Here is a 16,473-nt window from a genome sequence, read left to right as displayed (position 1 = left end):
ATTCCACAGCTGCTTTATGCTGTATCTCTATAATAAAGCAACACAGACATATAAATGATAGTCCTGGCTTTCCATAACAAGCTATAATTGGAGTAGGTGACTAGGAAAATGTTGAGATAAATGGTGGCATCATAACCTCTTATGCAAAATGGACAAATAAGTTATGGAAATATCTGGGAAACCCTGAGGCTGTGTAGCTCTATTGCAAGGCATAGGCAAAGTTAAAGCAGATAGTAAATCACTAAATCTCATCTCAGATTTTACAATTTTCTTGTTGTTTTGGGGTTTTTTACTGACAGATGGAAAAATACTGGCTGATTGTGACGAAGATTTAATTTACCTCAAATTTCCTTCCTATTTCTACAGCATATTCCTAGAAAACACGTAGTATTTTATTTCCAGCGTTTAGATGAATTACTAGCAAATAGTCACATTCCTTCAGCACATACTATAAAAATACCACTCTAATACCTTTTGCTACTCATGAAAATTCCATTTTATTATAAAATTTTCTCAATATTTCTAAATTATCATCTATAAATGTGTGCATACATCAATATACTTATAATTTCTTGAATTCTTATCAAATGCATGAGGATAGTAAAACCCCATATATCCATACAGAGAGAGACAGAACTGTGATACCATACTGGAACAGCACCATCATTAATTAAGTAGGAGAGCAAAGTGGCAAAGATAGCTTTGAAGATGGAAAAGCCTTTCTTCAAGGTGTCTTCCTGTTCTTTATCTGTCTATCAGCTGGATTTAAACCCCAAGAATGATACAACTGAATCAAGAAATGACATCTGAGACACAGACTTCAGTCTCAACTCAAAAAAGTATGCCCACTCGTTCTGGAATTCAAAGCCAAACTTTCTAGCACCAAGACAACTATTCCAACTCCAAAGTTTCTGACTGAAACCCAACATCTTCCTTTACTATTTCTTTTTGGTTTTTAATCTTGTTGAAAAGATGAAGATAGCAGATGACTGACAAGTGGTAATTATTGAATAGACTCTGTTACTTACTTGCACTGAGACAAGCAAAGTTGTATCCATTTTAACAAGGGAAAAATATCTCCTATCAAATACTATATCCATTTCCCAGTTCTGTGGTCATCTCAGGGAAGGTCCAACTCTTGCAACTACAAAAATGCTATCATCAAGTTTTCATTGTTCTCTGTGGGTTTTGAGACTGCAAAGTTATGAGGCATAGTAGATGAAATAACCATTGTACCTCCATTACTGCAGTGCAAGGGATGTCTTTGGTAGATGCAAACTTCCCAGATCCTCAGGACATACCTTGGTGTAGATTCTTTGGGAACCATGGAAAGACTACTTCTGCCTACACTTTTCCTCCTTTTAGACACAAAGCTAGGCTGCTGCATTGCTGGTAACATCATGCCCAAGCAGTGGGCACAAGATGAAATGCACAGGGGACTTCTGTACCTCCTGGCAAAGATGAACTCCTTGACCCTGCTGACAGAATTGGTCAGTCAGCAATGTAACAGATGCTGGTTTGCTCAAATACTTAAGGAAAGCTGGAATCAAACCATCCCAGACCTTAAGGCAGGCTTTTATACTGCCTTATTTATACACAGATGTGAGGGCTGTTGGTATATTTCCTTTTGACACAACACTGAACATGTGTATCCTCATACTTGGGGTTGTACTTTCTTCCTTTGCTGCTTTAAAGGAATAGTTCTTTTACTTTTTTTTTAACACCTGAATTATTTCTGGGGTACATTTTTCTAAAGTTGACAGTTCTTATTTTAAAAAAGGATATTCCTAAGTTTAATCAAATATGTGCATTTATCCTTGTACAAAATGAGGACTGCCTTAAAAAGTACCTGACACCAGCCAAATGTACCTTTCCTGTGTGTCCATTTTCCCATTTCCCAGGCTGCAGCACTATAAAGCATTAGCAATATTCATCTCATGTCCAGCATATTGATATAAAATGACCCTCTAAGCTTCCTCTTAGCTCTGCTCTCATATTACAAAAACACTTTACCATGCTTCATGTTCATTACTTAGCAACTGCTCCTTGCTTCTAAGAACCACATCCTTATTTACACATGCACACCCTGGCACATCTTTCTTAAAACTGGAAACAGAACAGGGAGTGAGGGAAGTTGTGATTGCATTCTATAAAATTGTAAGTGGCATGAAAAATATTCATAGGGAACAAGAGCCTTCCGTCTCGTCTCACACAAGAATTAGCAAGCAATCAATGAAATCAATATTGCAGGTCCAGAGCAAGCAAAGGAGATGGTTCTCTGAAGAACATAAACTGAAGAATGTTCTATGGCAGGATGTGGTGCTGCCAAAATGTTAAATAGAAGAAAAAAAAAAAGGCAGGATAAATTCTTTATCTGGGGATGGGGAGGCATTTCTACAAAAAACTATGCGATACAAATGGAGGAAATCCCAAGCTGCAAATTGCTAGAGGCTAGAAGACCACCTTGGAAAAATATCCTCAGATGCTTGCCTGGTTCTTGTACCCCTCTATTGGCATGTACTACAGTGCATCACCAGAGAGAGAATTTGATGTCGTGGGAACTTTACTCTGGCCCGCTATGGCCAGTTTTACATTCTTACATATATTTTCATTGCATCCAAGCTAGTCTAACATGGTTGCAAATAAAATTCAACCCTTGGTGTCATCATAACCTCCCTTTCTGAGACCAAAGGGGAAGTACAAGGACTAAAAAATATCACGAGCTGCCATCATGACTCAGTTTGTTGCATGCATCATGAGGAGAGCCTAATTCGATAATTTTATACAAAGGAAAAATAGAGATTCTTTTTACAGCAACAGAAATTATCATTCATTAGCGAACAAAACTGCATCTAAACCTAAATTTATTTAGATTACAGATAAACCACTCGGACATGTCAGATGAATGGGAGACATTCATTAATAAGGAAACGACAAGCAGAGAACTCACTAATACAGTAACATTTAGATATTCAGAGGGGGGCATATGTGCACAGGGAATATCTATGCATATTACCAGTGGATTTGTGTTTATTGGCAGAGTGTGCATCTGTGTACCTGCAGGACGATTAGCTGTTACACAGCCACACACATCAACTCAGAAGAAACACTACTGACGATTGCACACTTGCTTTCCAAATCAAAACAAATAATCTGAAAGTGGCCCGATTTCCCCCCAAACTGCATTGCTTTGTTGAAGCTGTGTCTAAGTCCAGACTAAGCGGTACCCCAAAAAGCATGCACATATCCTCCTGCTTGTGGTCATATGAATATCCTCCTCCTGAGGAAGCATGCTAGATACAATGAATTTTTTGATTCTCACCTTACAAAAGCATCGTCCTCATGCTGAGCTACAGAAGAATATGATTAAATGATAAATCAGAGAATGAAAGGGTACGTCCATTTTCTACCACAGTATTATTTTCTTCCACAGCAGTATTTTCTATACCCACATTTTTTTAATCATTTCAGAGTGCACTGGGTTTTTCCTGATGAGTAAAGATGTGCTTACTGAATTTAGAACATAATTTCTCTCAGTTTGAGCTGCAGATTCCCAAGCTGCATAGTTGTGGTCAGATAACTCCTCCATGGGGTGTTCAAAGTTTTCCGAGTATGGAGGCAAAAAAAGAATTAATCTGATTCCAGTGTTTAACTCATTTGCAGGGCTCAAATTTCCTGTTCTGCAAACATAAAGGGTTTGCAAAGAGTGCGTAAGAGCTTCCAAGATGTATAGCTATGTGAGTGCTAAAGATAGGGAGCCCCATTCTTCTCTCTGGCTTAAAGTGCCAAAGCTCTGTGGATTTCAGCTGTGTTATTACCAATTCAAATGTGTTCCAAGTCAGAGGAAAGTCAAGAACAATGTGTATTTATGAAAAAGACCAACTCTTGTTTGGCTGAAGTTCATAACCCGAAAAGAACCCAGTAATTCCACTATTCTTCAGCTTAAAAGTTGGCTACATTTTTTACTTTCAGCATCTGTTCTGTGGTGCAAGGCATTAATAGCATGGAGGTGGATATATTTACTGATTGTTTATATTTTAAATTTCAAAGGCACAGGAATGTTTTAATCTGAGATGAAGTTACAGTGTTAAAAAAGTTGATCTAGAAACTAAAGCAGCACTTAAAAAGCGAATAAAAATACCATGGCCAGGTCTATTTGAGGTGAGAGCTAGAGAATAAACATGATTGTATGTGCCATAAGATTTTCTAAGCTAACTTAGTGGTTAAGAAAGATGCTGAGCTACAATTTTTGGGAACAAAGGAACACAGCACTGACCTAATTCCTCTCAATTAGCCAATAGTAAAGTTCCCTTCACTTTTAGAGAGGAGAATTATGTTAAGTTAAGCAGTTCTGAAAACCCCCAAAGAAATTTTTGTTTATAAATTTGGTAGGTGTGGTACAAAAGCTATGGATGTGCACACCCCCTTTCAGGCTGACCTACATGTTTTTAGGAGCCACACATGCAAACATGAAAGGACTGCTACACTTTAATACCCTCGGGATTACTTCATGTTCTTGCTTCAGGAATGGTTCAAGCTAATGCATTCTTTACTGGCTTGTGAACGTACATCTAAAAGCAGGAAAAGGATCACAAGGTAACTGCACAATGGCTACCATATAGTTCTCAGGTAGAAACGTGTAATTGCTCAGGCTAGATGAGGCTAGGAGTTCCTTCAATTAATGTCATGTATCTTTGCTATCACCCCAATTAAACACTCTTTATGCAAAGCTGTTCATGGCTTTAGTCTTGATTGTCTAAGAAGCTCATAGGACACCATCATCTGCTACTGCAGATTTTGTGAAACTTAAAGTTAGCACTTTGCTAGCACATCTGGTATTTGCATCCTGAATTTAGATAGTGTTCCATCTGAAAATAAAAAAAAATAAAAAACTTTCAGGTGTGAAAAGGCACATCTTCCCAAGATATTCTGAGATAAAACCTGATACAAAAACACAATTCAGCATCTTGTCAATGTTCTTACCTCATCAATCACTACTCTTTAAGGAATGGAAAAATACCCTGTATTTACAAAACCAGCACTTAAGGGCCAGCTCTGTCTGGGAAACTATTATTCCCCATTACAAAAGTGAAAGGTTATACAAAACAAGAATACAGGTAAGTGAGTAAGAAAGGACGAGGAGGGCACAGCTTTTACAAGTGGCACTACATGAAGCTTGGTGCTTATGGTTAGTGCTTCTGCAGAATACTTTTGATAAGGTTGATTTGATAAAAGAAATCAAAGGAGGGAGACACACACCTGTGATTTCCAAATCTAAATCGAACGACCTTTCACTTCCTTCCAGCTATAATTTTTCATTGTCATTTAACCCAGGATTGTTATCGATTCAGGTTAGTATTGGTCAGCCAGTACATACTGTGCAAAAGCACAGGGAGAGATAGTTAACATTTTAGGAAGATAAAAGGAGTGCTCACTGGAAAGTGCTCCACACACATGCGCTAGTTGTGCCAAACGTCTCTGACAAGTGTTGCAGCAGCAGCCCACGCCTGGCTGTGAAATTCATTCAGAAAAGACATGGAAGGTGGCCAGCACCAACACAGCCATGTTCTTAGCTTATCCTACAATGCTGAGCTTGCTGAGGCTTCCAGAGTCACCAGCTCCTGCTCTAACAGCAAACAAAACAATATTTTATAAATAGCCAATACAAATATTTGACTTCATAAAATAGTTTGCCAGGGGTGGGGGAATGGATAATGAAAGAACAGGATTAAAACAAAGCCTGACAATTTCAATATTGAGCTCTAATACTCTTAGGATCCTGCTTTGGTTTCAAAAGGAAAGTTAACTCAGTTCAATAAGGCTGTTATCCACCAATATTATACAAAAACTCAACAAACCAGTATCTTAAAGTTTGGTTAACTAAAATTTGCAGACATTTCAATCATGAGTTAAGAAACCACTTGTAGGGTTAAGTGTATCGTGTATATAGGCCATATTTCATATTTTGTAAGGATGGCATTTTCATTAGTTATTTACATGAATTTTTAAACTGTAAAACACAAAGAATTGAACCTTCTCATTAAAAATCTCAATTTAAAAATATTGAGCAGACTAGAGAGTTTTTCCAGTTTAAGGAACAGGACTTGAGAGCTATGGCATGATTGAGGAAAAAAGGGGAAAAGATTTAAAAAGAAGAGAAAATGAAGCTGAAAAATGAGCAGACAGAATGGACTTATTTGGTCAGCTGACTCATACCAGAGCAATTCCTAAAACCTACGCAAAAGCCTGGAAAATGAATAAGATTCTTCTGTGGGATTTCCTTTTCCTTGGTCCTTGGAGAAAAACTGTCTATTTAACTATACAGCAACCAACTCTGTTCATTTTCAGAGGCTCTTACACTTGGCTTTCTTCTGTGGGAAACAGCTTCCTTTTATCTTTCACCTAGATGGTGATTATTCCCTGTGTTTAAGCAGCTGCATGATGGAAAGATGAGGAAAATATCATGCAAGAAGCAAAATCACTTTCTGTAATTCGCTTGTCAAGCAAAGCACATCAGATCCTACTGAAACAGCCCTTTTTCAGAACCAGTTCCTTCAGTGTACCCTCTGGATGGCAATTACTGCAGCAGAGTAGTCAAGAAATGGACTTACACAACTGCTAGTGCTAATTAAATATTCCTTCAATGTCCACATTTTTCACACAGGTCCTGAGGATGTCTAAATGCATTATACATACAAAAGAAAAAGTGAGAGAAGACAAGCAGCATCAAATACATTTTTAATCTTTATAAATGCATTTGGAATAACAGCAGGATTGAAAACACTTCCTTTGTGAATGCATTTGTTTCAACACTCCTGATGGGCTACTAGATGTTAAAGAAGCTGTTATATACTCTCTGCAAGAGCCTACCTTTGCCTGAGCTTCCACTTTATGAAATATTACAGCAGACCAGAACTCAAAATAAAAGATGGTAGAGAGGACCCAAAATGTCTGTGAAGGTATAAACTGATTGAACAGTTCATCTTCAGTCTGACACAAGCTCGGATGCTCAAATTTATTTAGACAGCAGACTTCAATTGATTTTTCAGGTGATTTAGACTCCTTGGCATCACTAAAAGCTTACATATAAACTAGATTAAGAAGCATTCTCATGAATGTGTAATTCTGGGTGAAGGACTATTGCAAATCCCAAGAATAGATGTGGCTACAGATTTTATTAGAACATTGATACATTTTTCATGTGTACTAGGCTTCCTTGCCTAATTCTCTGAGCCAATTCCCATATTACTGAGATTCTTCTTATTAATTTTCCATATTCAGTCGATAACATTTTTCTAGATAACACAGGAAAGAGCATATGGAAAAACCCAAACTGATATATAAATCATACACACACACACTCTCGTTTCTGTGTCATGTTTGTGTAGTCTCTAGCACAAAGAGACAAACACATCAATAATTCCTGTGAGATTAACCAAGGGCATATCAGTTGTGCCATTTTTAGTAGGAAAACAAACCCAAAAAACCACCTGGATTCTATGAGCCTGGACAAGCAGGCACTATGTATAAACAACCAAATCTGCACATCCAAAGGCAAGAAGGAAGCACATAGCCAGGCCAGCTAGAAAAACATCCCTCAGCAGCTCCAAAGCATTCATTCTTCTCAATAAATGAATTTCTTAATTAGCACTTTTGAAAATGATGGAAAACTTAGATGAACTTTGTAGAACGTAGGGCAGTGGCAGAAATCAAAGCTTCTGCTTCAGGTCCTTGTGGGAAAAATGCTAAAGAGGCAAGGTGACAACACACATGTGTAAAAGAGTCTCATGAGACCTCATCTCCCAGCTGCCACCTCTCTCTCAGCTGCATCCTCTCATGACTACTTCAAACCAGAACAAAAAGAGAGGGTCAAACATGTTTAAGAGTTGAGTTTTTTACCCCCTCGGGGGTTTATAGGATGTATCAGCCTCAACAGAACAGGTTTTCCAAGAGTAATGGGACTTGGAGCATCAATCCACCAGAGTTTAGCCTTCTTTCAGAGGCAGCACTCTGAAACAAAATCAGCCAAAATGGTGTCCAAATGCTATAAAAAACCAGGGAGGTGGTTGTATTTAAGCATCGCTAAAATGAGTATATTTCACTCAAGTATCCACAAGATACTTCTGCTAGCCAGCATGGGTGGGAGTTCAATTCTGCGTTTTGTTTTTCAAAGAAGATTCCTGGATTTCTATGAGAAAAATTATATTGTGTGAAAATTGAGAAAGAACCACTCTTTCCGAGCAAGAGCTCTCTCCAGGAAAACATCGCAGACAATACCGACACTTGAGCAGACTTTCTCTCTATGAAGAAGGCCAGCATAGAGTGAAAGTTGGCCGACGCCTCTTTCACCTTTATTGAAAAGCAACCACAAGTGGACTGAGATATTTGACATTCAGTGAACACAGGTTACAGTCTGCACTTTCCCTGCATTGCCATGCAGAATAAAAGACAGGGGACACCAACACTATTTTTTGAAAGTATGTCAGGTAAAATTTTAGGGAATTTCTTCAGGCTTGCTCTTTTTATTTTGATTTCGATTGAGAGCCACCATTGATGACTAATTAAAGCAGCTCTTGAAACAAAGCTGCTCTGGAAAAACGGGCAGAAGCAAAGGCTAAATTCTTCTTCTGCCTCTTGCTTCAAACCTCTTCTGAGCCCTCACTGTTAATTCAGACACTGGCAGGTAATGCTGTCTTTCAGTCCTGTTATGCAACTTGGCTTCCAACATGTGCAAGAACTAACATGTTTCTCCAGATAGATTTGCTTTCCCAGGCTCCTGCCTTCTCAGAAATGTGAGGTACTTTGTGTAGAGTCATCTCAATTTCCTTTGAAACCCGATTTTTCTAAATACTTAGATTTTTTTCAGAGATAAGAAAAGTCAGTTGTATATTTATCTTGAACTGTCAAACACACTAAAAAGAGTCTATCTGAGATTCCAGGCACCGTGGCTAAATAATAAAAATACAGCCAGTCTTATGCAAACAAATGTGTACACACCAGCTGCTTCAAAACCTCACAGGGCAAAAACTACTCCTGCCATAGACTCTACAGAAAACAAAACAACAAGGGCTAGTACAGCCCTTCCCACCCTGAAAACCTCAGGTTTTGCTTTTAGTCCCTAAAACATTGAACAATCCAAACCATAGTGTTTTAAGCCACCCTCTTTTTTGGTGTTTCCATACATACAAGTGTTGAAACTGTTCATTGTACTGAATCATGACAACACCAAACATAGATTTATCTTTCAATTCTATCTTTAAATCTCTAGTTTTAAATCTACAACTTTACAGGTTTATATGGATTTATGTTTTATATATATTCACTCCTACCTAGAAATGGCTATTTGATATCAATCAGTAGGACAAAACATACCTCTTGTCCTTGGTTTCTTTTTTACAGCTTGACTAATGCATCAAATTGCCTACATTTTAACAAGGAGATGTTGTATATCTGGGAAATAAAATGGCACAATCCTTAGTAGAAGTTCACATTCTTCAGATGGCCATCTCTTACCCGTTTGAAGAAAATATTTATTATCACCATGTGTCAATAAAAACTAAGAGCCAATAAAACAGCCTAGCTTGCATTGTGGGGCACTGTTAAACAGAAATACATGGATGACAACCAATTTCTTTCAGGCACAGGGAGTGTAATTCTGTAGAAGGCAAAAGAACCTCATTTACCAGCAATGATGTTTTTCCTTGCAAAAAAACTCCCCAAACTATGTTTTTAGTATGATATTGTTGAAAAACAAAAGTTTAAATCACCAGCATTCCTTTAAATGAGAATCTTTAAATATTATGATTGTTTATTAGTTGATTTGCCTCTTTTTCTGTAATTACACGTTTGCTTTTATTGTTTGAGGTTCTAGGACAACATCATTTCTATAGAGACTAAAGCTGGCAATATTAATTAATTAATTTTGTCATTCTCGGGCAAGACATTTTTAAAGTACAAAGTCACAGCTATTTTTGCTCACCAACACAATCTAGAGCCCAAAGACACATTATTCAGAAAGGCAACAGCTGGACCACACAATGGTCATTTACTATAACCCCTGTCTCCCCTTCAGCCCTTTGTCTGGGGACAAAGGATAATTCCAGGACCAGAGTAATCGAGCTCATTGCACTTGCAATGTCTTCTGCCATCCCTCTGAAGAGATGCCAGTCACCTTCAGACAACCTTTAGAAACTATTCTTTCAGCAACTTGTTACACTTCCATTTAAGTCCTCAAAATAAATAAACAAACAGAAGAAGCCAAACCAAGGCAGATCAAACAAATTTTCCTTATGCTCAGTCAATCAATCCTTCAGAGAACCACACAAGACTCATCAGAAAAGAGTAACTTTTCCAAAGCAAATGAACCAAGCAAAGACAACACCGAGGTAAAGAAAAGGCAACTCTTTCACCCAGCAATTAGCAAAACAGCATTTCCAATGCTCTTCCACTCTGGGCCCTCCATTTTACAACCCTCTCCAGAGAGAGGGGCAGTGAGACATGATCAGAGTAAAGCCCATTACATGGGACACAGCTCTCAAGAACACAGAAAAACCATAGGATGAATAAGGCACTGGAGCCAAAGGATGAAAACAAACCCCATTGGAATACGCAATCCAAAGGCTTAATAAAATAGTTGCAAAACAACTCTTGGAAATTTAACCCAACAGCTGAAATAATCCCATAACAACAGGGTTATTCTTACCTTTGCCATCTGTGCCTGCACGCCATTTGCTTTGAGAGATGCTACTGCTTTCTGTGCTGCTGCCGGGCTGTCAAAATCTACAAAACCATAACCTAAAAAATAAATAGACAAACAAAGACTTTGAGTATCATCCATGTGTATGTGCACAGAGCAGGATTTTATTTTTAAAAAGAAGGAAACCCTTTCCATTCTCTCACAGCCTTTCAGTAACACTACCACCACACCTCTATTGCTCACATCTTTTCTCCTGAACCTAGTGGAGTTGAAGGGAATGCAATGACCTGGAGCTTACAAGTGCAGAAAGGTGTGCAGCAGAGGAGGAGAGTAGGCTGGTCTTCACCTGTCATAACAGATAAAAGGTACCTGGCAGCAGAAGATCACACACGTTCACGAGGCTCTGGTGCTCTGGAGTCCTACCCCACCTCCTCCATAAAAGGAGGCAGCAGTATGGCCCTTCCCAGGATACAAAGCTACAGCTTGCAATGGCTGGTTTCATGAGAAAATACTGTCCTTTTCCTGTACCTTGACCCCATACAAGGATTAAGGTTCAGAAGAAGAGGGCACCAAGTCTCCATTTCAGGCCAGGACCATCTGGGTGGGGACAGGGAGAGCAGCCTTGCAGCAGGTGGGACCAATTCAGCCTTGCAGCAGGTGGGACCAATTCAGGAAGATTGCAATGTGGGCTCTACAAGCAGCTGCCAAATAGCTCTAGAGGGTGCTAAGATAGTAAAGTCAAACTTTTGGTTAAACCACATCCCTTTCATCTCACTGCTTTCTCTGTTGGAAAAAGGGGCAGATCCCTGCCAGGAACTGCTTCAGAGTATCACCTGAACAGCAACACAGTCAGGTTAGATCTTAGGGATTAATAAAGGATAACCGTTTGCTTTTAAGTGGCTTTCTTACTCCCAGCATTTACATTAGTTTAGTATATTAATCAGCCAGTCACTTCCTATCTTCCTCTCTCCCCATTTTTACTTCCTCTAACCAGCAAGATTGGTATGTACAAACAAGACCAATGCTGTTAAGCCTCTACTGGATAGCAACAACTATTAAATTATTTTTATTTTCCTAAAGACATAAAGTAGAGCTAGGAGGACAAGGAAAGGAGTTTTCACAACTCCTAAAGCACTGAGCTGTCTCTGATCTTCAACAGCATTCAAATGCCTTGCTCATAACGATTTCAACTGAATGAGTAAGATTTAAAAATCTCGCCAAGCACCTATTTAGGCAGCTGCATATATTTCACAATCCATCCAGGAAAAACCCCAACCTACATCTTATTAAGCGATTACAGGGCAGGTAGGTATGTGCTGCTCAGACAAGCTGTGGCCAGGAGCCACATCTTTGGCATCTCCCTGGAAAGTCATATGGATGAAACTGAACTGCCTGGAAGCTTTAATAATATTAGCACAAGCATATTTGTAGTATAGCAGCTTCTTTGCAGACATCTCCATTTACTAGGTCAATATACATCATACAGGAGGCAACCACAGATATGATTTCCTGCTGTATCCATTTGTATTTCTTTTGCCAGCCTTTCTTCCTTCTCCTGGGAGGCCTCACTGTCTTCCTTTCTGCACCACATGTAAGTATGAGAGTGGTGTGTGCTTGTGATAATCTTGTCCCTTAAGTTTCAAATATCTCTTTATTATTATTTTGGTGTGCACACAGTACCCAATGCAGGCGTTAGTCCAATGGTGAAAGAATTTTGTGTACAGAGATGTTTTTTGCCTCTTGGCTTAATTCTCACTTGTGAAGTTTTAAGCAAATTAAAAGAATGAAGGAAAAAGAAACAGACAAAATTATTAAAGAAACTGCTGATTTAAGAGTGTGGCAAAGTCAAGATATGACATTTCTGTTCTTTTATTTCCTGATTTTTCTGGTTTTATTTTTTTGTTTGGGGAGAAGTTTTTGGCAGGGCAATACTACAAATTCTAGAACAACTGTACAGTGGGACAGCAGACCTAAGCACCAGGAATAAGCACATTAGAGTTTGGTCAGCATGGGGATGTGACAGGTATTTTACCTGCTGAGATTCCCTCATTTGATTTTCCTTTCTTACTGCTATTGAGCATGCCATTTTTAAATCAGCTTGTTCTACATCGCATTTTCCACTGCAGTGTTATCCACGCTGTCTCCTCACTGCAGAGCAGCTGTAAAGCTGCTGCCACTTTGAACCAGAAAACATGCTACAAGAGGCAACTGTCCTCTCTGGTTTTCTCCAATGCCTTTGTCCTTTGGGAGAGCAGCTTCTGGGAGGAAGAAAGAGATACAATTACATGCTTCTTCCTAGCTGAGAGATCCTGACAAGAAACTGCCAGGTGGGAAATCTGAAATGCCTTGAGAAGTCATGGGATGGCTTGGATAAAACAGAGAGCAAATTACTTTTTAGGATAGCGAGGTTCTCCTCTCAGGAGACTAAAATTGTTCTTATTTCTCACCATTTCCATGCCCAACAACTATGAGGGGGAAATGCAAAAGTAAGTTTCAATATTGGCATTAAAAACAAATAACAGAGTTAGATTTTTATATTTAGCACCAGGTTTCATGTATGAAGTAACAGAAAGGAAATTATTTTTAATATGACTTTCTAGACAGCACAGTAAGTATTCACATTGAAGTTAGTTTTGCTTGCAAATATAAACCAGAACATGTAAGAATACTCTGGTGTTGAATTATAGATACCAGGTATATCTAACGCAGTAATTTATCAAAGATTAACATCACTCCATAATTTCTAAACCCATTAATATCTTCTAAATAGTTTTTTCAGTGGGCTATATAACCATATCAGAGATCCAATGAGAGCCTTGAGACAAAACCCACATATTTTTATTATGCATTCTAGTATTACTACTCCCAGTCTCACTGAAAAGCTGCTCTTTTTCCTTCCCTCAAGCTCATTTCCATTCCAAATATCTTTTTCTGGCCCTCCCCCCTCCTGACACATCTCTCCACCACACATAGAACATCAGGACAAAATCACTCCATGGCTGAAAACCCATCCAAAGAACATCAATCTGCTGCAAGAGAAGCCAAGTTCCCAGGCTGTTTCAGCGTTAAAGTATCCTTACAAGAACCCTGCAATGCTATAGAACAGAAAACCAGGCATGCTGCCTCTTTTGTACAGTTTCCATTCTTCCACGTAGATGTTTCTAGCCTATGTTGGTGACCTACACTAACAAACTTCATTTGTTTATAATCTCACTTCACTTTTTCGGTCTCAGGCACTAACATAGTAGTGCTAGTGTTTCTGTTTGGGTTTTGGGGTTTTCATTTGCTTGGGTTTATTTTGGTAAGTTTAGTCCCAACAAAATCTAAAGCCTGGGTCTTGGAACATCCCCTTCAGTGCTTCCCCTTGTGTCAATGGACCCCCAAACTCCCTGTGCTGAGAGTCCTTCCCTCTTGCCCAGGCTGTGGCTGAAGTGAGTGTAGGCTGTGCTCCCTGCCAGCAGAACGGGCTGCTGTGGCTGCTCCTGGCAGGTGCAGAGTGGCTGGGTTTTGCTGCTCCAGCATTCATCCCTGCTCAGATAACTGTTCCCTGGTTCTTCCTGTGAAAAAGTAGGAAAATGGCTGGAATCATCCCCTGGGAGGAATTCAGACCAGTGTCTGCCAATCAGACACTGCTGCTCTAAGAAAACGTCTGCATTTCTTTTTCCTCCTTTAAAAACAAGTGCAAACCCCACCAGCCCCTCCCTCTGCTAGCCTCAAATTCCAGAGCTTTTTTTTTTTTTTCCACGCATTTTTATTGTGTGTTCACTGCCTTGTAAACATTCTGGTCAATGGATTATATATTTTTTCCACTTCAGTTTTTATGCAGAACATCATGAAAAACTAACTTGGTTTCTAAACCAGGACCTTCAGACTCTGCTTACAAGAATCCATCACCACCACAGGAAACCAAAACCAAAACTATTTCCCCTATTTTCCTGAAGCATCCTACCATTTTCCTTTAAGAACTCCAAACACAAGTAGAGAAAGCTGTGTTATCCCCTGCTGCTTTGAGAGATGGGAATTAAACTTACCACTCACGTGAGCCCCTCAGCTGAAGTGTACTTACACTGAGGGTGACTTCAGTACTCCAATGCTATAACAAGTATTCCACGATCCAATTGGTTTTTATGTAGAATGGCATATTACTAGTTCATACATGCAAGCACATGCACAGAGAAACCCAGGACAAGACTATCTAGATTAATTACTAAACCTTTCCTTTAAGAAATACAATGCCTATAATTTTGTATTGGCCTGATGCCATTAGGGCTAAATAATTAAATTTAAGGAATAAAACTGGTGGATTTTTTACCTGCGAAGGAAAGAAAACAGCTAAGTATCAGCAAACTCAAGTTTATAGCTAGCTGCAGTAAGTGCTACCCAAATACAATGGCAAACACTAAACATCTCCATCTCCTATAACCTAAATGGCTGGTGGCCTCCTGGTCTTAGTTTCTCACTTTCATAATTAAGCTTGGCAGCAGGTTCAAATGATTTAAAACTGAATGCCACTATTTCCTCAACAAATCCCTCATCCTTGTTTTTTCTTACTTGTCAGAAGAAGACCAGCAGAACAGCAATTAGTGGTAAGCAGTGCAGTGAAAAAGAACCAAGTATACACTAATTAGGTCACTCGCCAAACACGTTCATTTCATTGGCAGATTTAATCAATGTTTTCCTGAAATGTCTTAAATCTCCTATGCTAATTTAAAGTTTTGTTATTGTTGTTACTTTAAACACAGATGGGATGCCTGGAGATTTTCAATTGCTTTCTGCAAATCCATTTCAAAATAACAACCCCTCATATAGTATATCATCAAAATTTCGGCACAGGTTTTAGGAAATGGCCTCTAATTTTATGCCAACATTTTTGTGCCTGCAAATACCTATGGGTGCAATTTTGTGGATTTAAGTAATTGCAGGTGTGTAGAGCTCTTAGACATCAAACTCTGAATTGCCCTGACTGATTGTGTACTTAGGGGTAATGCCAAATAATTGAAGGGACTGCCTGCCACTTGTGGTTCCCACAATTCCTATGAAGTGCTGGATGGTGGCACACAGCAAAGGGAAGCTCCCACTGGCTTTACACTTCACCTCCCGGGAGCTCCGCTTGTGTAGTGACACGACTGAGGGCCCTGCTGCCTTTGGAGAATTGAGGCAGCTCCTCCACCGCTGCTGAAAGCTAATTACTCAAAGCTAATGGGAAGAGATGTGTCAGGGTATCCTGGAAGCTTGGTCCCCCAGTCAGCACTTACAGCTGGCACACCAAGGCGCTGTTTGGGATGGAAAATGCTCCATCAGCCATCGCCACTGCTGATGCCATTGGAAAGGGAGCTGTTATGGCTGCTGAACTAATCCCCATCCACACTGGCCCTCTCTGCCCTCCCTCCAATCCTGACCACATGTCCTGAGGTCTGCACAGCAGCTCCCTCCTTTCTGCTGCTGCTGCCCCCGGAACCAGCTTGCCCATGGTCCCAGAACCACCAAAGGTTGTGAGAGGGCAACATGCAGCCAGACACAGCTCTGCACCCACATGATGACCCAGGGGAAGGTAAAAGAAAAGGAAAAACAAAGAGCAGAAAGAAGTGTAGTTTCCCAGAAGTGAGGACTGAAGTGCCTTGGCATGCTGCTGAGCTGGAGCTCTGCAAAGACAGTAATGTCCAGAGAGGGGGCTGAAAAAGGAAAAGCCAAGACGGACAAGGGAGGATAAGCTGGGGATGTTGAGGTCTCAGCTTCACCCTGCCACAAGGCCAAACGTCACACCTCACCTTTGAGCA

General features: G+C 39.7%; 1 protein-coding gene across 4 annotated transcripts in view; it reads right to left on the bottom strand.

Annotated features, from left to right (window-relative positions):
* The window catches only part of RBMS3 (RNA binding motif single stranded interacting protein 3), a 708,641-nt gene that overhangs the window by 250,547 nt on the left and 441,621 nt on the right, over positions 1 to 16,473 (bottom strand). For all 4 annotated transcript variants that reach the window (XM_071561125.1, XM_071561126.1, XM_071561127.1 and 1 more), the window contains one exon: positions 10,703 to 10,794. In XM_071561125.1, the coding sequence (XP_071417226.1) occupies positions 10,703 to 10,794 (92 nt within the window). The remainder of the gene's footprint in view (positions 1 to 10,702; positions 10,795 to 16,473) is intronic.

The sequence above is a fragment of the Pithys albifrons genome, chromosome 7, assembly GCF_047495875.1.
Source record: "Pithys albifrons albifrons isolate INPA30051 chromosome 7, PitAlb_v1, whole genome shotgun sequence".
Taxonomy (NCBI): domain Eukaryota; kingdom Metazoa; phylum Chordata; class Aves; order Passeriformes; family Thamnophilidae; genus Pithys; species Pithys albifrons.
Note: the sequence above shows the minus strand (reverse complement) of the source record. Positions and strands in the feature narration are given on the sequence as shown.